General features: G+C 54.1%; 1 protein-coding gene and 1 long non-coding RNA gene across 2 annotated transcripts; one reads left to right on the plus strand and one right to left on the minus strand.

Moving 5' to 3' along the window:
- The first annotated feature begins 449 nt into the window (after positions 1-449).
- Positions 450-8,271, plus strand: GPR142 (G protein-coupled receptor 142). Its single transcript, XM_044940605.1, has 9 exons — positions 450-498; positions 565-717; positions 1,527-1,615; positions 1,817-1,935; positions 3,253-3,345; positions 3,662-3,849; positions 5,305-5,439; positions 6,197-6,355; positions 7,175-8,271. The coding sequence occupies exons 1-9, from the start codon at positions 450-452 to the stop codon at positions 8,044-8,046; spliced, it is 1,857 nt and encodes a 618-aa protein (XP_044796540.1). The 3' UTR covers positions 8,047-8,271.
- Positions 8,272-20,246: 11,975 nt separating this feature from the next.
- On the minus strand, positions 20,247-25,182 carry LOC102409152. The gene is made up of 3 exons (XR_328899.3): positions 24,615-25,182; positions 23,078-23,203; positions 20,247-22,042 (listed from the first exon to the last, which is right to left on the minus strand). It is a non-coding gene; the product is annotated as an uncharacterized LOC102409152 (long non-coding RNA).
- Between the last annotated feature and the right edge of the window lie 236 nt (positions 25,183-25,418).

A 25,418-nucleotide genomic window follows, 5' to 3' on the forward strand; every position in this document is an offset into this window, starting at 1 on the left:
GCTCTATTGTGCTGCTCTAGGGCCCCTGAGGGGACCAGATCCGGCGGCTTCCCCCTTGTCTCCTACCACCCGGCACAGCTAGTCACTCCTCTCCTGGGAAGTCGAAGGCTCTCCAAAGGGCAGGCAAAGGGCTCCAGAACCAGAGGCACCCACCAGCCCAGAGGGTCCCCAGCCCCCTCCCCTGACCCCCCACCCTGGCACAGAGTACACTTGGCAGCATCGTGGCTGGAGCACCATGGTGAGCCAAGGACTGCAAAGGAAGGGCCTGGAAGAGGAGAAGGCAACAGTCCAGGCCCCGCCCCTCCCCTCCCGTGTTGGGGTGGGCTAGCTTTCCAGAAAAGAGGACAGGGCTCTAAGTAGGGGCCCGTGGGGTAGCTGATGTCATTTTCATGTCCTTCGTTGAAGAATGTTCCTGGCGTGCTCTGAGGAGGATGATGGGCCTTAGGGACATGGGGGCTGTGGCCATCACACACCCCCGTCCCCCCGCTCCAGGTCAAGGTGAGCTAGGATGGCGGGGCCAGGCATAGAGCAGCTGCACCCCACGCTGTGCACCCCTGCCCCAAGCACCCCCACCCAGAACCGGGCTGGCCGCCTCGCTTGAGACTGGTCCCCCGCAGGCATCCCACCAGCCGTCTGACCAGGAGCTGCCCTGGCACCTTCTTCCTCTAATTCACCTTCTCAAGTGGTCTCGGGTCTCTTGGTTCACCTCCTTGGAAGGTTTCTCTTACCAGCTTCTGTCCAACTTCCTACTGTAATTTTTCCCATCTCAAAGTTCCACAGAGGGGGCTTCCCTGGTGGTCCAGTGGTTAAGACTCCATGCTCCCAAGGCAGGGGGGCCGGGTTCCATCTCTGATCAGGCAACTAAGATCTGGCTTGCTGCAACTAAGACCGGTGCAGTCAATAATAATAATAATAATAATAATAGCTACAAGGAGACACACAGCAGAGCCAGGACCCACCCTGACAGTTGGAGACACTGAGGCAGACCGCTGGGTGACAGTGTCAGCTGGGTTCGTGCAGGGGAGAGCTCTTCTAAGGACAAAGGAATAGAGAGAAGAGGGTAGGGTCTGGAGCCCAGGGGGATGACTGGGCGGCACTGGTGGGGCCTCCTTTTCCAGGAACAGGTAGGGCCTGGCCCAGACCCTCACGGGAGGGAGTCCTTCCAAGTTGATAAACTGAAATGGTGTGTGTGTGTGTGTGGCGGGTATGTGTGTGTGTGCGGGGGGTGCTCCTGGGAGATCCAGTTTAGCCTTTCTCCCAAGGCCGGGCCCTTCACTGGGGCTGGGTCAGAGCCTGCCCTCCCTTGCTCTCTGAATCCCAGGGACCGGCTCAATGCATTGATCTCTGCCCCAGGCTGGCACAGAGAAACCCAACAGCTCCACCCCCCACCCCTCTCTGGAGCCACAGAGAGAGCTGGAATTGGGTCTGGCACCTGCTTCGTCCGGGTTGGCAGAGATGCAGCTGTCCGGCCCAGCGGAAACCCCTCCCGGCTGTCCTGACCTTCACGCCCAGCTCCCTTCATCCAGATTCGCCACCCCCTGCCCACTGGCTGCATGCCTGCCCTTCCCGGGGGCTGTACCACCTCCCTGACCCAATCCAACAAGACAGCCTCAGTGTGAGGGGAGGGCGGGGTCAGGGCCAGTGCTGCTCAAGAGGATGTTATTGATGATTTTTTACAAAGATGATGCTGAGAGAACCCACTAGTCAGAAAATGGTCTTTCAGTAAGAAAGTCTCCTTGAGGCTCAGAAGTGTGACCCACCTGTGCTGGAATCTCCCACCCTCCACCTAGGAGCCAGGGCACCTGTGTCTTCTTAGCCTCTTGACGATGGTCATGTACACCCCCAAGCTAAGCTGTACCGGCTAGAGTTAGATGGACAGCATTTCAAGTGTGCAGGAATTGGGGAGGGCTCAGGTTACCCAGAAGACCCAGGAAGGTCACCTCTGACTCCCCATCTCTGGGGGCCTCGCCTCTTCTGGTTCTAACTTGTCATCCCTGAAACTCCTCTACTGATCTAAAAACTGACTTTCCAGCGGCTGCCCTGGTGGTCCAGTGGCCAAGACTCCAAGCTCCCAGTGAAGAGAGCCTGGGTTCGATCCCTGGTCAGGGAATTAGTCCCATATGCTGCCACTGAGAGTTCGTATGCGGAAACTAAAGTGCTCGCACGCCGCAACTAAGATCCAGTGCAGCCAAATAAATTTTAGAAAGCAAACAAAAAAGCTGACTTTCTAGGAATATGCATTTTCTGTTTTCATTTTCTTAGTCTGAGGGTTTCTGAAGTGTATGCATGCGTGTGCGTGTGTGCTGTGCATGTGTGCCCTCATGTGTGTGTGTGTGCGGTCTGTAAGAATGCACGCATGTGTTTGTACATGTGCACGCATGTGTGTGTGTGTGCGGTCTGTAAGAATGCACGCATGTGTTTGTACATGTGCACGCGTGTGTGTGTGTGTGTGGTCGGTAAGAATGCACGCACGTGTTTGTACATGTGCACGCATGTGTGTGCGGTCTGTAAGTATGCACGCATGTGTTTGTAGGTGTGTGTGTGGTGTGGAAGTATACATGCCTGTGTTTGTGTGCGTGTGGTGTGCGTAAGAGCCTTGGAGCTGGAGAGAGGAAGCGGGGCGTCCACCCTGCCCAATCTTGCAGATGGAAGGTCAGAGACAGTTCTGTCTTGCCCTGTGCATCTGGAAGCTCTGTAATTCCTCGAGAGCAAGTCTGAGCTAGAACAATTCCCGGAGACCAGTGTAACTTCCCACCTGAGACAAGAGTATCTATAACCCAAGGGGCTTGTCTGAGGTCTCCTGGCCCAGAAGGGGCTGAGCCTGGATTCAGATGTTGCTTTTCTGCTTTTATTTCCGCAGCCCCATACTGTCTCTTATGGAAAGCTATTTCAGTAGCCACACGCGAGGCAAGGAATCGCTAGTGTTGGTAGAGTACGCTTGGGGCAGGATGCAGAGTTTCTGAATCTGTGGCAAGGGTGAGCAGACACGGGAGAATGGAGGGGTAGGCTCCCAGCCCCGTCCCAGCTGCAGCCTCCCTTGTACCTGTGATGTCTCACTTCCTGAGCTAGGGTGCCCCAGAACACTTAGATTGGGAAACAAGGAATCAGGAGTCTAGGTTCCAGGCCCCTGGGGTTTGGGGGTGGGAGGCACAGCAATGATAAACAGGAAAGAATTGCTCCTCAAAGTAACTGACATGATATGGAAAGCTTCGCCTGAAGCCAGGCTGTCCCGTTGTGGCACCCATCTTCCAGCCTCAGCATCCTGCGTCATGCTGCCCACCCACCCCCAGATGGAGGGCCTTGTGCATCCAAGGGGTGTATCTACCTGACCCACTTCCCCTCCCGGTAAAGCCTGAGCTCATGGTGGACTTGCGCTACCTGAGCACCTGCTCTTCCGGTGGGAGGGAGTGACCAGTAAACAGCTCTGGAGGAGGGACAAGGCCAAGTTCAAATTCCACCTGCTGCCACTTACATGCTCTTAGCCTTATCCTACTTGCTGGACTTCTCTGAGCTTCAGTCCCCTCTTGTGTGAAATTGAGGTGTCCCAAGTTAGCTTGTGGGGCTGCTGGGAGGGTGACCCATGGGGAATACGGTGGGTCCTCGGGAGATGTTGGCAGAGACCCTTGCCCCTGGCTGTAAGTGGCCCCCTGCTCACCCACAGCCTCCTGGTGCAGGGAGGTGGTGGCCTGGGGACTTCTCTGTGCCTCTTTCACCCTCTGTTGCTGGAGTCCCGGACACTGCCTGGGGACCTGAGTGCCTACTTGCCTCCCACGGGACCTGACCAAAGCCAGTGGACTCTTGGAGGTATGCAGTGCCAGGACCTGGCCACCAGGGAGCAGCAAGGCTTCTGTGAGTTCGGAGGCTGGGTGTGAAGGTGAGGCTGGGGGTGGGCATCCTGGTACTTCCAGCCCCAGAGTGGGATTTAACTTTGTTGTTGTTCAGTCACTAAGTCGTGTCTGACTCTTTGCAACCACACCGACTGCAGCACACCAGTCTTCCCTGTTCTTCACCATCTCCCAGAGTTTGCTCAAACTCATGTCCATTGAGTCGGTGATGCCATCCAACCATCTCATCCTCCGTCGTCCTCTTCTCCTCTCGCCCTCAATCTTTCCCAGCATCAGTGTCTTTTCCAACAAGTCGGCTCTTCCCATCAGGTACCCAAAGTTTTGGAGCTTCAGCATCAGTCCTTCAATGAATATTCAGGGTTGATTTCCTTTAGGATGGACTGGTTTGACCTCCTTGCTGTCCTAGGGACTCAGGTCTAACTCAGGGAGCCCAGAGACTGGCTCTGCGGCATTCCCAGAGGGTGAGCGTGGGAGGCGATTGCAGGCTGGGCCTCAGCTCGCCCCGGACTCAATCCGCACACTGTCCTGGGCGCCCACTGCTGGCTGAGCTGGTGACTCTTCCCCGCGTGGGATTGGAGAGCTGGCCAGGCTCAAATTCCAGTCTCTGGACTGCAAGCCACGCCGGATGGTGTTTATTTGCTAGTGACTGCTTGAAGGATGGTCCATTTCACCAGGGCTAGGAAAACAAGGGCTTGTGGGGTGCCACTGGGTCTGGGTTTCCCAGAGCTGCTGGCAGCTGGGTCCGGCTCCTCCTGGGGGTCCCAGCCAGCGTTGGGCACAGCTTCCTGCCATCCTTCCAGGCCAGCAGCACCCCCACCGCACCCCAAGGTAGCTTCCTTCTCGACCCACCACCCGCAGCCACCGCACAACCGATTCCTTCCAGCCTGGCCCGGGGGCTCCTCTCCAGATCCGTGTCCTGACCAGGACAGTCTTGGCGCTCCCTCCCCAGCACGGGTTGCCCCCCACTCCTCTCTGAGTCAGCTCCTGGAACCCATCTGCCTTTCTTCAGAGTCCTCGCCCCCAGAGTTTCTGACAGCCAGACTGAGCCCAGGCCGGTTCCCAGTGCCCTTGGAGCACGGGGCAGGCCATCCAGAGTGCCATGCTACCCTTCCCAAGGCCACCCTCCAGCCTCGCCCCTTCCCTTCCCAGGCTCCCTCATAATCCTACTTTGCTCCAGATGGTATCGACTGCTCAGGCTCATCCCCCTGGGCCTCGGGCCCCACCCTCCCCCTCCTCCCCCTCCTCCTCTCCTCCCCCTCCCCCTCCTCCCCTCCTCCCCCTCCTCCTCTCCTCCCCCTCCTCCTCTCCTCCCCCTCCCCCTCCTCCCCTCCTCCCCCTCCTCCTCTCCTCCCCCTCCCCCTCCTCCCCTCCTCCCCCTCCTCCCCCTCCCCTCCTCCCCCTCCTCCCCCTCCTCCCCCTCCCTCCTCCCCCTTCCTCCTCCCACCACCCACCGCTTCACACTTGCTGACTGCAGACTCAGTGCTGCTGGAAGAATCGTCAGGCAAACAACTGAAAGCGAGCTGCAGGCACCCCCGGAAAAAGCCACAGGGTGACCCAGGACCCAGGAGCATGCGGCTGGCAGGAGATGAGACAGGTAAGGTGCCTAAGACCCAGGGTGGGCAGGGAGAGTGAGGTGGCAAGGTCAGCAAGGAATCTGGAGGTAGGGTGGGAATGGGGAGCTTGAAGTGGAAAAAATCAAAAGCTGGAAGGTGAAACCTAAAATCTGAAAGTGTAGACTAAGTGGGGAGGGACCAGAGCATGTTGTCTGGTCCTCATCCCAGATCGGCCACCAGCTAGATGTGTGTGATGGCAGGCAGGTCACACCTGACCCCTCTGGACTCAGTTTCCCTGTCTGAAAACCAGGGCCCTTCCAGCTCCAGTGGTACTAGGAGACAGAGAGAGAGAGAGATGCTCTTTGGGGTGGAAAGGACAGCACTTGGTCACATCTCTCCTTGAAGAGGAGGCGGCTGTTCGCCACAGCAGCGCGGTTGCCATGGTTACCGTGGGTCCGGGGCAGTCGCCCAGGATGTCTTACGAACACAGTGCTCAAGCCCCAGTTCAGACTGTCTGACTCAGGCTGCCTGGGAACCAGGCGATTCAGAAATAATCTCTAAGATGGCAAGAAAGGCCACTGAGTACTTCTTCCCATTGATAGTGGAGCCAGGCCCCTGAGGGGATGGGCTGGGGTGGAGAGGACGTGGCTGTCGGGATTGCGTTTGGCTGGACCTGACTAGGGGCTCTGCATGGGGCCAGGGTGAGTAAAGACCTCAGGGCCAAGGTCATGGTGGGGCTGCTCCAGGCCAGGCTGGAAAGAGACCAAAAGTTCTAACCTGCCATTCTGTACTTCCTAGCCGCCCAGCTATGGGTGACCCTGCTGCCCACACCCAACAGCAGTGGGCTGAGCCAGGAGCTTGAAGGCCATCAGCCTGAGAGCCCCGCGATGTCCCCATGTGTGGCTGGGGTCATCCCTGTCATCTACTACAGCGTCCTTCTGGGCCTGGGGCTGCCTGGTGAGTGGGGAGTGAGGTCTGGGGTCCAGGGCTGGGCCAGAAATTGGGGTCCTCCTTCGATGGGTGCCAATCCTCCATGCTGACCCCTGAGACGCAGGATCATAGATTCCTTCCTCTTGCCTTGTGGGGGTGCTCTGGGTCACTGCAGAGCCAAGCATAATGGAGTAAAAGCGAGGGTGTTCAGTGACTGTCGTGTCTGACGCTTTGTGACCCCATGGACTGTAGCCCATCAAGCTCCTCTGTCCATGAGATCTTCCAGGTAAGAAGCCTGGAGTGGGTTGCCATTTCCTTCTCCAGGGGATCTTCCCAATCCAGGGATCGAACAGGCAACTTCTGTATCTCCGGCATTGCAGGCAGATTCTTTACTGCTGAGCCATTGCAGAAGTTTGGCGTGCTCAATAGCTAAACCCAAGTTTTCAGCAGAGCAGACAGCCCCATTCTTCCCCCAGGAATGGGCATCTCCTAGAATGACTAAGTTCATGCAGAACAGCCCAGAGCGTCACACTGAAAGCTTCTTGCACCATCCACTGCATTCAGAGAGCAGAGCAGGGGTGTGGTATGGATGCAGGAGAGGATGGGTGGTATTAGGGAATGGCTCATCCCTGCCTGTAGCCTGGTAAGGCAGTGGCCTGCAGTGCCATGGCTGGACAAGGCAAGGCTGATCTGCTTAACCTTTCCAACAAAGTGAGCTTTAAGAAGGTTCCAGAAAAAGGAAAAGAGAGGCAAGAAGCAGCAGGCAGGGAGGGACGATGAGAAAGCACGTCCAGGCAGCCTTTCTAACCTCTGACCCCTCCCCTCCCTAACCTCGGTGACCATCAGTCAATCTCCTGACCACGGTGGCCCTGGCCCGCCTTGCCACCAGGACACGGAAGCCCTCCTACTACTACCTTCTGGCACTCACAGCCTCGGACATCGTCACCCAGGTGGTCATCGTGTTCGTGGGCTTCCTCCTGCAGGGAGCCGTGCTGGCCCGAGAGGTGCCCCAGGCCGTGGTACGCACAGCTAACATCCTGGAGTTTGCTGCCAACCATGCCTCGGTCTGGATCGCCGTCCTGCTCACGGTGGACCGCTACAGTGCCCTGTGCCACCCCCTGCGCCACCGGGCCACCTCGTCCCCGGGCCGGGCCCAGCGGGCCGTTGCCGCTGTCCTCGGTGCTGCGCTGCTCACTGGCATCCCCTTCTACTGGTGGCTGGATGTGTGGAGGGACGCGGACCCGCCCAGCACACTGGACGAGGTGCTCAAGTGGGCTCACTGCCTCATTGTCTATTTCATCCCTTGCGGCGTTTTCCTGGTGGCCAACCTGGCCATCGTCCGCCGGCTGCAGCAGAGGGGCCGGAGCGGGCCGCGGCCCCAGGTGGGCAAGAGCACCGCCATCCTCCTGGGCGTCACCACGCTCTTCGCCCTCCTCTGGGCACCCCGCATCTTCGTCATGCTCTACCACCTGTACGTGGCTCCCGTCTACCATGACTGGAGGGTCCACCTGGCCCTGGATGTGGCCAACATGGTGGCCATGCTCAACACTGCCGTCAACTTCAGCCTCTACTGTTTCGTCAGCAAGACTTTTCGGGCCACTGTCCGAGGGGTCTTCCAGGACGCCCACCTGCCCTGCACCCTGGGGTCACGGTCAGCGGGCATGGTGGCAGAGCCTATGCTGAAGCCTCCGGGACTCCCCAAGGGGGCAGAACTGTAGAGGAGGAGCCCACGCAGGGAGCTTGGGGTGGCTCATGCTTGGATTACTGGGGTCTTTGTGGGTGTGCCCACAAACTTTATCAACACTCTCCATTGCAATCTGGGGGTGGGGAGAGAGGTTTCTTGCTTCAGGGGTGGTTCCGCAGGAAGCTAAATTAATGTTGGTGGGTTGAATGAACGAATGAATAGATGGATGGATGGATGAATATGAATTGCTTTTATCCCACCCCTTCCTGGAGCCCACCTCTCATTTCCTGCGTCAATTACTTCTCTGGCTTCTGCTGGCAATGCCAGGGAGAAAGGAAGATGTCCCCAGGATTCCAGGCCTTTCCTGGGCTGGGGGGAACCATGTGTGGGGGTTGAACAATGGGGAGGAGCTGTCTAGGAAAGTGGTCTTAAGCAGACTCAATGTCCCAGCTCTGGGGCGACATAAAGACCTTAGGGTCTTAAGTGTCCTGGACTGATTTTGATTGACTCCCTGCGCTGGAGCCAGAACAGGTTCAGGGGCCCCGAAAAGCCCGGGGCTGCAGTCCTCATGGTTGCCAAGGAGCAGGACTAAGCAACAAAAGGCCCTCTTAGCTCAGGGGCCAGGAGAGGGGAGAGGCGGCCCCGGCCACGCTGCTGACCTCACTGCACTTGGGGAAGAAGGCTCTTTCTCCACCAAGGCGGGGAAGGGAGATGGCCCCACTGACGGGAGGCCGGGGGGCTCTGCCCGCCCCTCCTAGCCTGCCTCCTTTTGGCAGTGCCAGCCTGGAAAGGCAGCTGGGAGAGACAGCGGACGGACCTCCCACCTGCTCCAGGCATTGGGTAAACACATTAGCAGTCTGCTTTCTGCTTCTTGATCAGGCTGAACTGACCTTTCCCCTGAACGGGAGGTCCAGGCGGGCCCTCACCAGCACCCAACCCCTTAGTGGGATCACAGGAGCAAAAAAGGCAGATATGCGCCGGGCAAACAGTCAGTGCAAAATAAATGCCCTTGGCCTTCCACCTGCCCTCCCTACTTCTCTCCCCACAGCAGGAATGTCCAGGAAGGCACTTTTAGCCGCACCCATAAGGCAGAAAAGATGGTCCCCAATCCTTTGTCCACAGTTCTAGATTCTAAAAAGCTCTGAAAACCAAGACCGTGTCCTGCGTTTGCCACAAACACATTGAGAGGCGAAACCTGACCGGAACAGGCGCCGGTTCAGGTATGTCTTGGTGCCGGGAGCTGCACAGACTGCTTTTCAGACTCAATGGGTGTAATTCTGGCCTGATGCCCTACACCCTGCTAGACTGGAGATCTGTTACTTTGTCTAAACCACACATTACCTTCCTCTATTCTGAAAAATTATGAGGCACCGCGGGTCCCAAAAACGGAGAGAAAGGACGGAGGACCTCTGAGCAAAGTCAGCCTGCCCTGAGTCGGTGGGGGGCACGGTGGATTCCCCCATCGTTACCAAACCAAACGCGGGTCCACTCCCCCCAGTGCAGTATAGCCAGTCCACCGACTCCGGGTTGTGGTGGAAGAAAGTGCCGTGTTTACTGCAGGTGCCGAGATAGGAATCCAGGCAGCTAATGCTTAAAAGGCTGCAACCCCCTGATGGCTTTTAGGGAAAGTGTTTTGTTTTTTGACATAATCTTATTTATTTAGTTTTGGCTGTGCTGGGGCTCTGGGTGTTGCTGCAGGGTTTTTCTCCAGTTGCAGGAAGTGGGGGCCACTCTGTAGTTGCAATCCGTGGGCTTCTCATTGCGGTGGCTTCTCTTGCTGTGGAGTACGGTTTCTAGCGCAGGTTCAACAGTTGTGGGGCACGGGCTTAGCTGCTCCACGGCATATGGGATGTTTCCGGACCAAGGGTCAAACCTGTCTCCTGCCATGGCAGGCAGGTTCTTTGCCCCTGAGCCACCAGGGAAGCCCCGGGGAAAGGTTTTTAGACAGAGTGAGGGAGACGGTGGCAGGGTGAGTTTCTGATTGATGGGTAGTGAGGTAATCAGGAGTCAACATCATCAACCTTTCTGTTTGCAACCCATCTGGAGTCTACGTGCCCGCTGACCACATACAGTTAACGTCTTCCACCTGGTGGGGGTTTCAGTCGCTGCAAAAATAGCTCAAAGGACTTTGCACAGAATATTACCTATAGCTCTTGAAGAGGAACTGAAGTCTTTGACTTGGTTTAATGACTAAACTGTTATGATTTTATCTTGTTTGACTGTTTTCCTTTCGTCCAACAAATGTATTTCCATGTAATTTAACATACCAAATAAGGAGTTTGGGCTTTTAAAGCACTGGGTGCCTGGACTTCTCACTTGGCACCCTGCAATAAACGCTGCCCTTTCCTTCCCCTGGAATGGGTGAATTTAACTCAGAAGACCATTATATCTACTACTGCGGGCAGGAATCCCTTAGAAGAAATGGAGTAGCCATCACGGTCAACAGAAGAGTCTGAAATGCAGTACTTGGATGCAATCTCAAAAACAACAGAATGATCTCTGTTCATTTTCAAGGCAAACCATTCAATATCACAGTAATCCAAGCCTATGCCCCAACCAGTAATGCTGAAAAAGCTGAAGTTGAACGGTTCTGTGAAGACCTACAAGACCTTTTAGAACTAACACCCCAAAAAGATATCCTTTTCATCATAGGGGACTGGAATGCAAAAGTAGGAAGTCAAGAAATACCTGGGGTAACAGGCAAATTTGGCCTTGGAATACGGAATGAAGCAGGGCAAAGACTAATAGAGTTTTGCCAAGAGAACACACTGGTCATAGCAAAAACCCTCTTCCAACAACACAAGAGAAGACTCTACACATGGACATCACCAGATGGTCAACACCAAAATCAGATTGATTATATTCTTTGCAGCCAAAGATGGAGAAGCTCTATACAGTCAGCAAAAACAAGACCAAGAGCTGACTGTGGCTCAGACCATGAACTCCTTATTGCCAAATTCAGACTTAAATTGAAGAAAGTAGGGAAAACCACTAGACCACTCAGGTATGACCTAAATCAAATTTCTTATGATTATACAGTGGAAGTGAGAAATAGATTTAAGGGACTACATCTGATAGATAGAGTACCTGATGAATTTATGGATGGAGGTTCATGACATTGTACAGGAGACAGGGATCAAGACCATCCCCATGGAAAAGAAATGCAAAAAAGCAAAATGGCTGTCTGGGGAGGCTTTACAGATAGCTGTGAAAAGAAGAGAGGTGAAAAGCAAAGGAGAAAAGGAAAGATATAAGCATCTGAATGCAGAGTTCCAAAGAATAGCACGGAGAGATAAGAAGGCCTTCCTCAGTGATCAATGCAAAGAAATAGGGGAAAACAACAGAATGGGAAAGACTAGAGATGTCTTCAAGAAAATTAGAGATACCAAGGGAACATTTCATGCAAAGATGGGCTCGATAAAGGACAGAAATGGTATGGACTTAACAGAAGTAGAAGATGTTAAGAAGAGGTGGCAAGAATACACAGAAGAACTGTACAAAAAAGATCTTCACGACCAAGATGATCACAATGGTGTGATCACTGACCTAGAGCCAGACATCCTGGAATGTGAAGTCAAGCAGGCCTTAGAAAGCATCACTACGAACAAAGCTAGTGGAGGTGATGGAATTCCAGTTGAGCTATTTCAAATCCTGAAAGATGATGCTGTGAAAGTGCTGCACTCAATATGCCAGCAAATTTGGAAAACTCAGCAGTGGCCACAGGGCTGGAAAAGGTTAGTTTTCATTCCAATCCCAAAGAAAGGCAATGCCAAAGAATGCTCAAACTACCGCACAATTGCACTCATCTCACACGCTAGTAAAGTAATGCTCAAAATTCTCCAAGCCAGGCTTCAGCAATACATGAACCGTGAACTTCCAGATGTTCAAGCTGCTTTTAGAAAAGGCAGAGGAACCAGAGATCAAATTGCAAACATCTGCTGGATCATGGAAAAAGCAAGAGAGTTCCAGAAAAACATCTATTTCTGCTTTATTGACTATGCCAAAGCCTTTGACTGCGTGGATCACAATAAACTATAGAAAATTCTGAAAGAGATGGAATACCAGACCACCTGACCCGCCTCTTGAGAAACTTATATGCAGGTCAGGAAGCAACACTTAGAACTGGACATGGAACAGCAGACTGGTTCCAAATAGGAAAAGGAGTATGTCAAGAATGTATATTGTCACCCTGCTTATTTAACTTATATGCAGAAACGCTGGGCTGGAAGAAGCACAAGCTGGAATCAAGATTGCTGGGAGAAACATCAATAACCTCAGATATGCAGATGACACCACCCTTATGGCAGAAAGTGGAGAGGAACTAAAAAGCCTCTTGATGAAAGTGAAAGAGGAGAGTGAAAAAGTTGGCTTAAAGCTCAACATTCAGAAAACGAAGATCACGGCATCCGGTCCCATCACTTCATGGCAAATAGATGGGAAACAGTGTAAGCGGTGTCAGATTTTATTTTTCTGGGCTCCAAAATCACTGCAGATGGTGACTGCAGCCATGAAATTAAAAGACGCTTACTCCTTGGAAGGAAAGGTATGATCAACCTAGATAGCATATTCAAAAGCAGAGATGTTACTTTGCCAACAAAGGTCCATCTAGTCAAGCTATGGTTTTTCCAGTGGTCATGTATGGATGTGAGAGTTGGACTGTGAAGAAAGCTGAGTGCTGAAGAATTGATGCTTTTGAACTGTGGTGTTGGAGAAGACTCTTGAGAGTCCCTTGGACGGCAAGGAGATCCAACCAGTCCATCCTAAAGGAGATCAGTCCTGGGTGTTCTTTGGAAGGACTGATGCTGAAGCTGAAACTCCAATACTTTGGTCACCTCATGCGAAGAGTTGACTCATTGGAAAAGACTCTGATGCTGGGAGGGATTGGGGGCAGGAGGAGAAGGGGACGACAAAGGATGAGATGGCTGGATGGCATCACCAACTCGATGGACATGAGTTTGGGTAAACTCCAGGAGATGGTGATGGACAGGGAGGCCTGGCGTGCTGCAGTTCATGGGGTCGCAAAGAGCTGGACACGACTGAGCGACTGAACTGAACTTCCTTCACCACAACGTGGTGTCAGTAGACGGGCTTTCCGTGCAGGCGCACAGGACCCTATTCTTGTTCAGTAACACTGTGTGCACAGAGACGCGTCCGTGGGAAGAGCTGGTGAACCAGAGCTTCATTCCTTGCTTAAGGAGGAAGCGGGTGTGAGTGTAGGTTCCCTAAGAAGGGGCGCAAGACATGATGCCTCCCCCAGCCCTTCCCAGGGACCAAGTCCACCCTACAGAGCGAAGTGCTGGGAAGAAAGGCATCTTTTGATGCAGAATCAAATGACACATTGTGAGGGAGAGACCCCCCTTTCCACTTAATAGGAAACCTGCAGGACCCTGCAGGAGAGCTGTCCAGTCTCAGGGGAGACCTTGGCCATGGAAGGCAGCTGCAGTGGGGCAAGACAAGAAGCCTCTTTCAACTGGCTGGGGAGCTGTCTTCAAGGAGACAGAAAGGGACTTCACTGGTGGTCCAGTGGTTAAGAATCCATCTGCCAATGCAAGGGACACGGGTTTGATCCCTTGTCTGGGAACTAAGGGGCTTCCCTGGGGGCTCAGACTGTAAAGGATCTGCCTGCAATGTGGGAAACCTGGGTTCAATCTCTGGATTGGGAAGATCCCCTGGAGAAGGGAACTGCTACCCATGCCAGTATTCTTACTTAGGAGAACTCCATGGACAGAGGAGCGAGGCAGGCTACAGTCCATGGGGTCACACGGAGTCGGACATGACTTAGAGACTAACTTACCACCACCATCATATTTCCCTATGAAGCTTTAGGTAGCAGTTCCCTTTTGATATCTTTATAACCTTTAATGAAAGCGAGAAATCATCGCTGTGATAAACAAGCCACTGAAATGGGAATGAAAGGTATTCTTGAAGCTGGTTATCTTTCCTTTGCAAATTTTTGTCATTAAAGCCTCAATGGCTTCTGGAGAACTTCACTTCCTGGGTGTGGGTCAGTCACCCTGCTCATTTCCACCCCACCTGCTGAAATACCTTGGCTGATGGAAATCCTTCTTGAAATTCCAAGCTTTTCCCTTGCAGTTCCTCCCACCCCGCCCCAGATTCTCCATTTCATCAGTTGATCTTATCTCCTATTTTAACCCTGTGTTAATACTTGAGGACAGTTGTTTGTCACGTATTTCCAAGTCTACATATGATTTCTGCCAGTCTAGAAGTTGGTCGACAGCTTGTTTTCTGATCTCTGTGTCCAGGTGTATTCATTTCCTAGATCTGCCATAACAAAATACCATAGTCTGGGGGGCTTAAGCAACAGAAATTAATTTTCTTAAGGCTCTGTGAGCTGGAAGTCCAAGATTAAGGTGTCGGCAAGCTGGTTGCTTTCGGCGGCCTTATCCCTTGGCTGCAGATGCTCTCCTCTGTGTCTTCCAAAGCTCTTTCCTCTTTGCAGGCATATCCCTGGTGTCTCTGTTTCCTAATATTTTTTTTTCTTTAGGATTTTTTTGATGTGGACCATTTTTATGGTCATTATTGAATTTGTTATGTTACTTCTGTTCTATATTTTAGCTTTCTGGTTGCAAGGCATGTGGGATCTTAGTTCCCTGACCAAGGACTGAACTTGCACCCCTGCATCGGAAGGCAAAGTCTTAACCACTTGGTCCGCCAGGGGAAGTCCCCTAATCTCCTCTTCTTAAAAAGACACCAGTCATATTGGATGTGTGCCCGCCCTAATGGCCTCATTTTAACTCAGTCATCTCTTTAAATTCACATTCTGACGTACTGAGGGTTAGGGCTTCAGTCTACGAATTTAGGGAGACACAATTTGGCCCATAGCACTGTGGTTATTTCAAAAGGAAGTGTTCATTTGGCTGCATGTCCTGTTTTTGACGAGAAGAATTTTTCTCTTAGCTCTTTAGGAAATGTCTCCCCACCTTTCTTTCTGGTTGGTGTAGCAGGATTCAACGTCAGTCTTGAATCCTCAAATGTGACCTCTCCTTTCTTCCTGGATTCTTGGAAGATCTTGATGTTTTTGGTTAAACCATAATGAATAAACATCTGAGGACAAGTGTCTTCCCTCAAGAAGTTTCCCAAAGTCGGCTACAGAACTTTGAAATTCCACACTGAGAATATCTCCTCCTCGTTCAGAAGAATTTTCTCCATTTTCTTAGCTGTGACGGGGTTGCTGGCCCCCTTTCCGGCTGCTGCTCTTATTTGTTCTCGGGCAGGAGAGTAAAGACGTTGTCTGCCACATCTCCTGGGCTCTCTTTAATGCTCTCACCTCCAACAGCGTGTTGGGGTTTTTTTTTCCATTCTGCGCTGGGCTTAAGGTTTGCACAGGCTTCCCTTGTGGCTCAGCTAGTAAAGAATCTGCCTGCAATACAGCAGACCTGGGTTCAACCCCTGGGCTGGAGAGATCCCCTGGAGAAGGGAAAGGCTACCCACTGCAGTATTCTGGCCTGGAGAGTTCCATGACTGTATAGTCCACGGGGTCGCAAAGAGTCGGACACAGCTGAGCGACTCTCACTGAAGTGTGCACAGCCCCCAGCACTGCCAAAGATCGCCTCTTACCTGCACTCACTGCCTCTGCCCCCTCGTGGTCAGTGGTCCCCGGGGGCTTCTGACCTCACTCCCCTAATCCCGCTGTGGCCTCCTCCACCTCCCAGCCCCACCTCCACCCCCAGCCCCCAACCTCCACCCCTTCCGTGTCCATTGGGTAAAGGGCCCCACAGCTGTCCACGTGCTCCTGGGATGGGGAAGGGTGGGAGGGGGCATGCTGGAGACAAGGAACCAGCCTTCTAGAGGGTCTGCTATTTTCAGCAACCATGCCCAGGGGAGGAGGTCACCCCCAGAGAGCAAAACTTTACTTATTTACCAGATTAAATGTTGAGCCCCTTGGTCGGCCAGGTTATAGATCTGTCGGCAGGGACAATGGGATGGTCTTTGGCAAGGGAGTGTCTTGGGAATCTTGGTGTTCGCCCCCCCCATCCCCACCAGGGCCCTGATTCTTTTGTCAGCGGAGAAGCTTGAGGGTCTTGCAACCCTACTTCCCGCTTTGTCCCGTCACTATGGGATGAGACAGCAGGGGGCGCTGCAGGATAGGCCGGATGCGCAGACTGGCCTGGTAGCCAGGGGGCGGGCCTTTAAAGCAGATTTCCAGGCAGATCTAAGTTATTGCCAAGAAACTGTGCCTGCCCATCCCCACCCCCACCCCCACCCCTCCACGCCCCTCCACGCCCCCACCCACCCTCACCCCCACCCCCATCCCCATCACGTCCGCAGCCAGCAGGGAGCAGCTGGGCAGGAGGGCTCAACCGGTCCCCTAGTCGCTCTTCTCCACCCTGAGGCCACGGAGTCACGACCTTCCTCCAAGCCGGGAGGTGGCGGAGACGGGCGGGTGTCACTGTCGCGGCGGTTTCCCCAGGTCCTCCTGGCGACTGAGAAGGCTGGCTGCGCGGGGCAGTGTGTGAAGGGCCCGGTCCTCACCCTCGTCCGTTCCGCCTGGTCCGGGCAGCCCCTCCCGCTGATCCCACATTGGCTGCCTGCCCTCCCCGCGGTGGGCACCGGCCTACCCGGGCTCCGCAGCCGCAGGGCCTCGGTCAGTGCCTCTAGGGTCCCAGGCTCCCCCAGCAGCTCCTGCCCAGGGTACACTCCCCACTCAGGGAGTGTGAGCCTCGGCTTCAGCCCCCCACACCGCCAGGATGGAGGGAGGAGGCGGGAAGGGGAGGGAGACGGGGCAGGGAGAAGCGGGCAGGGGGCCTGCCGACCCCACAGTGAGTCACCGGCGGAGCTGGGACCCGGGGTGGGGTGCCGGGGCGGGGCTCCCAGGATGCTGCAGGCCTTCAGCCAGGGCCCCTGGGGGCTCTCCAGGCACCGAGGGGGCAGGAAGGCAGGCCTGGCTGAGGGGCGCCCTGCAGGGGAGGGAAGAAGGGAAGCGGGGTGTGGGGGCTCGTCCAGAGCCTCCTCCTGTCTGATCACACGTCCTCTCAAGGAACCGGGAAAGGGGATGCCCGGGTTGGGGAAGCCGGGCTGCTACCTGGCCCTCCCTCACCTTCTCCTGAAAAGGAGAGCTCAGGCCACCGTCTAGGTGCCCCTGGAGAAAGTGGGTGCTGGCCTGACTCCGCCTTGTGGCCAAAAGGGGTTTCCTGCCCAGGGCCCCCACCTACCCTCCTTCTCGGGGTCCTCTAGGCGGGAGCGGGGATGGGGTGATGAGGACACGGTTGGTCCACTTCCCACAGTCACCCCTGACCTCTGACCCCAGGCCCCATGCCCCTGGCCGCGGCTGGGGCCTCCCACCCCTCCAGCTGAGCCTGGGCAAGGGCTCTTCCAGTCTTGGGCACCCCTTCCACCCACTTTCCGGCCTGGCTCCGCCCCGCCACCCCAACTCTCTCACAGCTGCTGGAAGTGAAAGAGTTAACAAGGTCTGTGGAGTTTCCCTCCCAGACTCCTCCTAGATGTATATTTAGCAGACGGCAAAGCCAGGGAGAGGAATGCCCAGCTGCCCTGGCACTGGAGCCCCTGATGGCCACACCACTCCCGGGAGGGTGGGGGCGGCTCTAAATGGAAGGCTGTGGTCTCAGGCGGGACTTGGAGGCCCCTGTGGAGAAGGGCAGGGCGTTGCTCCTTTTCCAGAGAGGACCGAATGACTGGGTCTCCCAGGGCCGGGGGAGGCAGGATGTGGGAAGGGGGCTGGCATCAGAGGGCTCACTGCCAAGGGGCGTTGGGGCACGGCTGGCTGGGAGGGTTCCTTCCACCTGCCGAGCCCAGTGCTGGCCTGGGCTAGGGACCGTGGGAACTGAGGGTCTCAGGCTGGGTGCCCCAACCGGTTCAGGTGCCCGCCTGGCTGGCTGGACGTGGCCAGAGGGGAGATGGCTGGGGAGCCGTGTGCCAGCAGTCACCTGTTCACTTTCAGACAGCGGGCATTGCCAGCAGACGTCACGTGGGGTGGGCTAGAGCAGGAGTTTTTCTAAGTTCTCCGTCGAGAGCGCTTCCAGGGGCCCGACTTTTGAGAAGTGACTGACAGGTGGGGTGATGGCACAGTATTTGGCTTTAATGGTGGGGAACCCACTGAGCTGGCACCAGGGCACCTGGGTTCTGGACCTTTCTCTGATACCAACACACTGCATGACCTTGGAAAAGTCATTTCTGGCCCCAGGGGTCTCAGTTAGCTCGTCTGTAAAATGTGGAGGTTGGACAAGACGGGACCCACGGTCAAGTCGATTGGCAAACTCCAGAGTCCTGGATGAACCTCAATTCAGAGTAGAAGGGTGAGACACAGCCTGCTGGTTGGGAGGCATCTCACAGAATAAGCAGCAGCTTCTGAGACTCTCCCATGGACCTGTGTGTGTTTGTGGGGTGTGTGTGTGTGTGTGTGTGCACACGCGCGTGTGTGCACACGCGCGCGTGCGCATGCACGCACCTCCTGGCCTTCTGAGACCTCTGATCTCCCTCTTAGACCTGCTGCCTCCCCTCCAGGGAGCTCCTCTGTGATGAAATAGAAGTGGGCTCCCATAGAGGGAAAGTGTGAGTTGCTCAGTCATGTCCGACTCTTTGCAACCCCATGGACTGTAGCCTGCCAGGCTCCTCTGTCCATGGAATTTTCCAGGCAAGAGTACTAGAGTGGGTTGTCATTTCCTCCTCCAGGGGACCTTCCTGACCCAGGGATCAAACCCGCATCTGCATTTCCTGCATTGGCAGGCAGATTCTTTACCGCTGAGCCACCTGGGAAGCCACAGGACCAGACACTAGGCTTAATATTTTGTTTGTACCATCTCATAGACTCTTCATAATAACCCTCAGGAGGTAAGAATTATTACCTTCGTTTTTCTAGATGGACATGAAAAAAGTGCAGGAGTTAGTTGCGCAGTCATGTCTGACTCTATGCGACTCCATGGACCTTCACAACCTGCACCCTGAGAACCAGGGTCTCGATGAATGTTAGTCTCGATGAACCATGCATTGCTGGCAGATTCTTTACTGTCTGAGCCACCTGGGAAGCCCATAGATGGACATATACTGAGGGTCAAAGAGTTAAAGCAATTGGCCTGCAAAACATACCTAGTTCGTGGTGAGGCAGGACTCAGATGCAGGCCTGTTTGCTCATCCCTGGGTTCGGTGCATCTCACAGTTGGGCAAGGTGCTTGAGTTAGCTGGGAGCGCAGACCCAGCAGGGAGGCACGGAGCACGCTTCGCTTTGCTTTCTTCTCACTCTTGGAGTCAGGTAAAAACAGAGAGGACTTTGCCAAAGCCTGGTGGGTGGGGGATGGGCCATCGCCACTGGGAAATGAATGAAGGTGGAAAAGTGGGTGGTGCTGGCTTGGAGGCCTCTCTTCGAGGCTGAGTTTCTTCCGATGGTTCTTAAGATCACATTCCAGTAGGATCCCTCCAACTGCATTATAGACAAGGGGTTGATGAGGCTGGAGAGCCCTTAGGAGACCACTGGGAGGGTCTAGGCATCATAGAAAAGGTGAGTCCAGGATGGAGGGCCCAGATGCCCCTGCAGGGTATGCTGAGTTTGGAGAAGACCCGGGGACAGAGAGAGGGAATGCTCACCCCCTCTGTGGCCCCTGGAGCCCTTCTGGAGGGAAGGGAGATTGTGGAAGAGGCTGCACATGGAGACAGAGGAGGATGTCTGCCTGTGTTGTGACATAATTCCAGATAGGAGCATCCCAGGACTTCGCTGGTGGTCCAGTGGCTAAGACTCTGCGCTCCTGATGCACGGGGCCCAGGTTCAATCCCTGGTCTGGAAACTAAGATTCTGTAAACCCCATGGTGTGGCAAAAAATTAATACTATCTATTAATATTGCTTAAATCAGTGTATGTTAATAAATATTAATATATTTAACAATATTAATAATACTAATAAGATGAAATGATTAATATTTGTTTAAATCAGTGTATATTAATAATTATTAATATATTTACAATATTAATATTAATAAATGAAAAACAATAATAGAAGTAGAGCATGGACTTCCCTGGTGGCCCAATGGGTTAAGACTGAACTTCCAAGGCAGGGGGCACAGGTTCGATCCCTGGTTGGAGAACTAAGATCCCACATGTCGCATGACATGGCCAAGAATAAATAAATGTTTTTTAAAAAGTAGAGGTTAGAAGTGCATACCTGGTTTTCTCTGATCGGTCCTAAGCTGGAAGCCCGGATGAGAGTTAGGGCAGCTGTCAATCATTAATTAAGCCCTGCCCACGTAGGATGATTGCTACCAGGGTAACTGTTTGACTTTCTGGACCACTTGTCCGGGATAGCGGTCTGATTTCCTACAAGTCTGACTTACGGCTAGCAGGCCGGCTTCCTGGCATGGTTGCCGCTGATTGCAGGTCAGAGATCTATTTTTATAGAAGCTCTGGCCATGATCCATCTGTATATTTAGTGTCTCAACAACAACCCATGAGTATCACCCGTTTTTCAGGCAAGCAAACGAGGAAGTCATAGGGCCGAAGTCGTAGGGCCAGTACGTTTCAGAACCTGGACAGGAAGCCACTGGTTTTGAGCTTATATTTCTCTGCCTTTCAGTCTTCTGGAGGCAAGGGTCCTGACCCCTAGCCTCCAGCCCCTATGCCAGTACACTGAGCTTGCTCTCAATAAATATTTATTAAAGTTAAGGCGTAGTAAAGTTTGAGGGACCCAGGTAGAAATGCAAAATGAAAGTGTGTGTGTACAGTGGGTGTGGGTAGTTCCCTGGTTCCTACGATTCTGGGCTTTCACTGCAGTGGTCCAGGTTCAATACCTCGTCAGCAACCTGAGATCCCACAAGCCACCTGACATGGCCAAATAAAATAATAGAACAGAATGGGGTGCCGGGGGAGCCTGGCTGGAAGGGCACCACCGCTAGGACTGTCAAGTGTTGGAACATCTTCCCTCCTGGCGTCCCACGGGCATCTCTGCACTCTGGGCGTGGACGCCGAAACCACCGGCTGAGACACGCGGGTCTGGGCCAGCTGGGTGGAAGGGAACTCGCCTCTGGGAGACAAAAGCCATCCACCCACCGGCCTGTCCACCACCCTGTTCTAATTGATGTATTGGGAGGTCTGGTCCAACCTCGCTGAGTAATTAGGGGCAGTCAAGAGCTGAGAAGGACACTTCCTCCCAGGAGCTGGCCTGGGGGTCTGGCCAGGTGAGGGGGACGGGAGCCTCCAGCCCTGTTGAAGGCAGAATTCTCAGGCGGCCACGTGATCTCTGCCCCTGTCCTCAGGAGTTACTCCGTGATTATATTATGTTACGCAGTAGAGAACCACACTGCAGGGGAGGGTGGTGACCTGAGGTCAGGTGATGGGGTGGTCAGACAACCCCCACCCTGGGGCGGGGGGAGGTCAGGTGATCTGGCTGCCAGCGTGTTCTGTATTCGCCCTGAGATTCCACAAGCCCTAGTTTGTGTATCTCTGAAGGGAGCGGTTGGCCTGAGCAATCTAACCCTGCCGACTGTGATCTGGATTCCTCTGAGGCCAGGAGAGGCCAGGACGAAGGCCAGCTCCCCTGGGTGATGCTGGTCCGGTGGATGTCAGTGGCTGTTCGGTCCCGTGGACAGAAATAAACAGAAGAATTCACTTCTGGATATGGGTGCGGTGACCCTGGACCCATGGGATTCCCGCCCCGCCCTCTGCTGCCTCAGTTCCTCTACGACCTCAGGTTGGAAGGGCTGCACCTGGAAGAACCAAAAAGCGTGGCTGTTGATCTTTCCCAGGGTTTGGTTCTGCTTTCTCCCCGGGACCTTACAGGAGGGTGTGGTCACAACTGATAAAGACCTGAGCGTCCAGCCAGCCCACTCAGTACACACAAAGGTTGGGCATCAGGAGCCTGAGCCAGGGCTGGGGAGGTGACTGGCCCCTCGCCACCGCCACTCACGGCCCTTCTGACACCGTGTGGACGAAACTCACTGCAAGAGAAAGGAAGTGGGCAGGGCCTGCACAGCCCGGCAGACCTTTCAGTGGCTCTGCCTCCGTCAGCCTCTCTCTTTCTTCTTTTCCCCAGAAAGGCATCCACCAGAGGGCTTGGTTCCCTGAAAAACTAAGGGAAGAGAAAAGCAACTAGAGATGATCACACTAAGGGAAGTAAGTCAGAAAGACAAACACCCCATGATATCACTTATATGTGGAATCTGAAATATGACACAAATGAGCTTATCTTCAAAACAGACTCACAGACGTAGGGAGCAGACTTGTGGTTGCCAAGGGGGGGCAGGTAGGGGAGGGATGGGGAGGGAGGCTGGGATTGGTAGATGCAAATTATTACATATAAAGTGGTTAAACAACCGGGTCCTCCTGTATATTCAATATCCTGGGATAAGCATGCTAAGTTGCTTCAGTCGTGCCTGACTCTTTGATGCTATGGACTGTGGCCCACCAGGCTCCTCTGTCCACGGGATTCTCCAGGCAAGAATGCTGGAGTGAATTGCCATGCCCTTCTCCAGGGGATCTTCCAGACCCAGGGATGGAACCCATGTCTCTGACGTCTCCTGCACTGGCAGGCAGGTTCTGTACCACTAGGGCCACCTGGGAAGCCCACACAAAGCCCTCTGTTGGCTTCCTGTTGCCTGGGGTAAGATGCCGCCCTTTGAAGTACTAGATGCCAGGCTCTCGGCCTGTCTCTCCCCATGTCCCGCTCCCAACCATGCTCCAGCCAAGCTGTCAGATTCCCAGCACCTATTCAGTGCCTGACAAATGGATGTTATTCTCCATTAAATTGGTACCAAGTGCGTGAGTGATAACAGGCAGTCTGGCCAACCGGAGACTTTCCTTTTAGCTTTGAGGTTCTGAGCAGAGCAGACAGCACTTACGTGCACACCAGTCTTAGCGCCCTCGCTATGCAGTGCTGTCCAGCGGCTCTACGGAGAGAGTCTGGGTCCCCTTGAACTGGGGTGACGACCTGGCCTTTATTGTCCCCACCCCTTGCTGCCTGCCTGCCACTGGCTGCCCTCCGTGGGGCTCCAGGGGAAAGGAAGGGCTGCAGGCGGGGCAGAGGGCCCCTGGTGGGAGCTCTGGATCAGGTTGTTTTATCAGCAGCACAGGGGCCCCTTCCAGTCCTCCAGGCCCTGAAACTCACCCACAGGAGCGGAGAGCAAGGTCGAAGCTGAGGTGGAGCTGAGATGCCAGCTCCTGGGCGAGAAGGAGGAGGAATCTGCACAAAGGGTCCTTCTGCATCGAGGGGCCCCAGTGGCCAGGCCTGCAGCTAAGAAAACATCTTTAGTGGTTTTTACTGCAGGCACCTACATTCCTGAATAGCTGAAGGGGAGAAGGCCCCAGAAGGGGGTGGAGGGAGGCTCCCCACCTGGCCTTGCTACAAGGAACAAGCATTGAAAGGAGCTAGAAATATGGTACAGAAAGTTCTGGGAGCTTGTTAAGGGCAGACCCTCAAGGAAGCCAGAGTCAACCAACACACAGAGCCTGGCTTTCTTTCTCTCCGGGACAGGGTGCTCAGTGCAGAGTTGAGCTTCTTCTTAGGGGAGCCCTGTGTCCATGAGGCTTTCAGAGAAAGGAGTTTTCTCCGAGGGAGAGGAGTGCCTTTTCTTCTCTATTTGTAGATCTCCAGAGTGTGTCTGGTAGGAGTTGGGGCCAGGCCTGTTGGTCACCCACCCACACGGGGTGGAACCAAGTGGGACAAGTCTTCAGCCAGAAGACAAAAGAGTCTCTTTAGCTCCAAAGGACACCACTCTGGGTCTCAGACTCAGTGTCTCGGGCATTGTGAAAGGCAGAATTCTAAGATGTGCCCTAAGACTTGCCCCTGTGATTGCGTGCTCAGTTGCTCAGTCGTGTCTGACTCTTTGAGACCCCATGGACTGTAGCCCGCCTGTCTCCTCTGTCCATGGGATTCTGCAGGCAAGAATACTGGAGTGCCTTGCTGCTTCCTTCTCCAGGGGATCTTCCCAATCCAGGGATCAAACCCACGTCTTCTGTGTCTCCTGCACTGGCAAGTGGATTCTTTACCACTGCACCACCTGAGAAGCCCCTAAGATTATTTTTCCATTAAATGGCAAAAGGGATTCACAATGGAATAAATTTACTAATCAACAGACCTTCAAATAGAGTGGTTACCTGGATCGGCCTGACCTAAACTAAAAGAGCCCTTTAAAAGCAGAGAGTTTCTCTGATGGCAAAAGGAGAATCAGAGATGCCAAGCACAAGAAGGATTTGATGCACCGTCAGTGGCTTTGAAGGAGGGGGTGGGGTCGCCAGGGGGTGGCGGCCGCAGGGAAAGGACTGGAGAGCTGCCTCCAGGAACGGAGACCAGCAAGCAGCCAGCAAGAGCACAGGGGCCTCCGTCCTACAGCCGCAGGGAACTGGTTCTGCCAACAACCTAAATAAACTTGGGAGCGAATGCTTCCCCAGAACCTTCAGTAAGAGCTCAGCCTGGCCACCTCCTTGATTGTGGCCTTCAGTTTTGAAGCAGGGACCCAGTCAAGGCCACCCCAGACCTCTGACCTACAAAGCAGGGAGCTAATAATAGATCAGGCTTGTTAAGCCTCTAAGCTTGTGGTGACTTGTTACTTGGCAGTCGGGAACTATTATGCCTACACATGAAGGGTTCAGGTCATCATGCATGTTGACCCAAGTGAGAAGGAAAAGGCACGATTCTGACTCACCCACGACCTGGAGGTGTCAGCTCCTCCTACACTCCGTTTCTGTCCCTCCTCCACACTGAGGCATCCAAATCTTTGTCCATTAGCCTCTGCCAGAGGCCCCAGGCTTCCCAGCTGATGCAGAGGGTAAAGAATCCACCAGCGGTGCAGGAGACACAGGAGACCCGGGTTTGATCCCTGGGTCAGGAAGATCCCCTGGAGAAGGGAACGGCAACCCACTCCAGTAATTCTGTCTGGAGAACCCCATGGACAAAGGAGCCTGGCAGGCTACAGTCCATGGAGTCGCAAAGAGTCCGACACTGAGCTCAAGTACTCAGAGGCTCCAAGCTCCAATCACTGGACTAGGAAGTTTGGGCACAAACCACTAATTTCAGGTGAACAGGACGGCTTCTTGGGCCTAATTATCCATGTTTCTTATCTGTTTGCTTCTCTGTTAACTTTTCCTGTATTTCTGCCGAAACTGTTGGATCACTCAGTTCAGTTCAGTTCAGTCGCTCAGTCGTGTCCGACTCTTTGCAACCCCATGGACTGCAGCACCCCAGGCCTCCCTGTCCATCACCAACTCCCAGAGTTTACTCAAACTCCCATCCATTGAGTTGGTGATGCCATCCAGCCATCTCATCCTCTGTTGTCCCCTTTTCCTCCTGCCCCCAATCCCTCCCAGCATCAGAGTCTTTTCCAGAGTCTTTACAGCATCGGACCTTGCTTCTATCACCAGTCATATCCACATCTGGGTATTGTTTTTGCTTTGGCTCGATCCCTTCATTCTTTCACTCAGTCCTTGACAAAAGCTAAATCCCTTCCAGC

Source organism: Bubalus bubalis, chromosome 3 (assembly GCF_019923935.1).
Source record: "Bubalus bubalis isolate 160015118507 breed Murrah chromosome 3, NDDB_SH_1, whole genome shotgun sequence".
Taxonomy (NCBI): Eukaryota; Metazoa; Chordata; class Mammalia; order Artiodactyla; family Bovidae; genus Bubalus; species Bubalus bubalis.

Coding starts and splice junctions, on each gene's coding strand:
- GPR142 (XM_044940605.1), top strand. CDS start 450: ATGGGGGCTGTGGCCATCACACACCCCCGTCCCCCCGCTCCAGGTCAA. Junction 1,616..1,816: donor TCCAACAAGACAGCCTCAGT/GTGAGGGGAGGG, acceptor GTGTCTTCTTAG/CCTCTTGACGATGGTCATGT. Junction 3,346..3,661: donor CTGACCCACTTCCCCTCCCG/GTAAAGCCTGAG, acceptor GCTCACCCACAG/CCTCCTGGTGCAGGGAGGTG.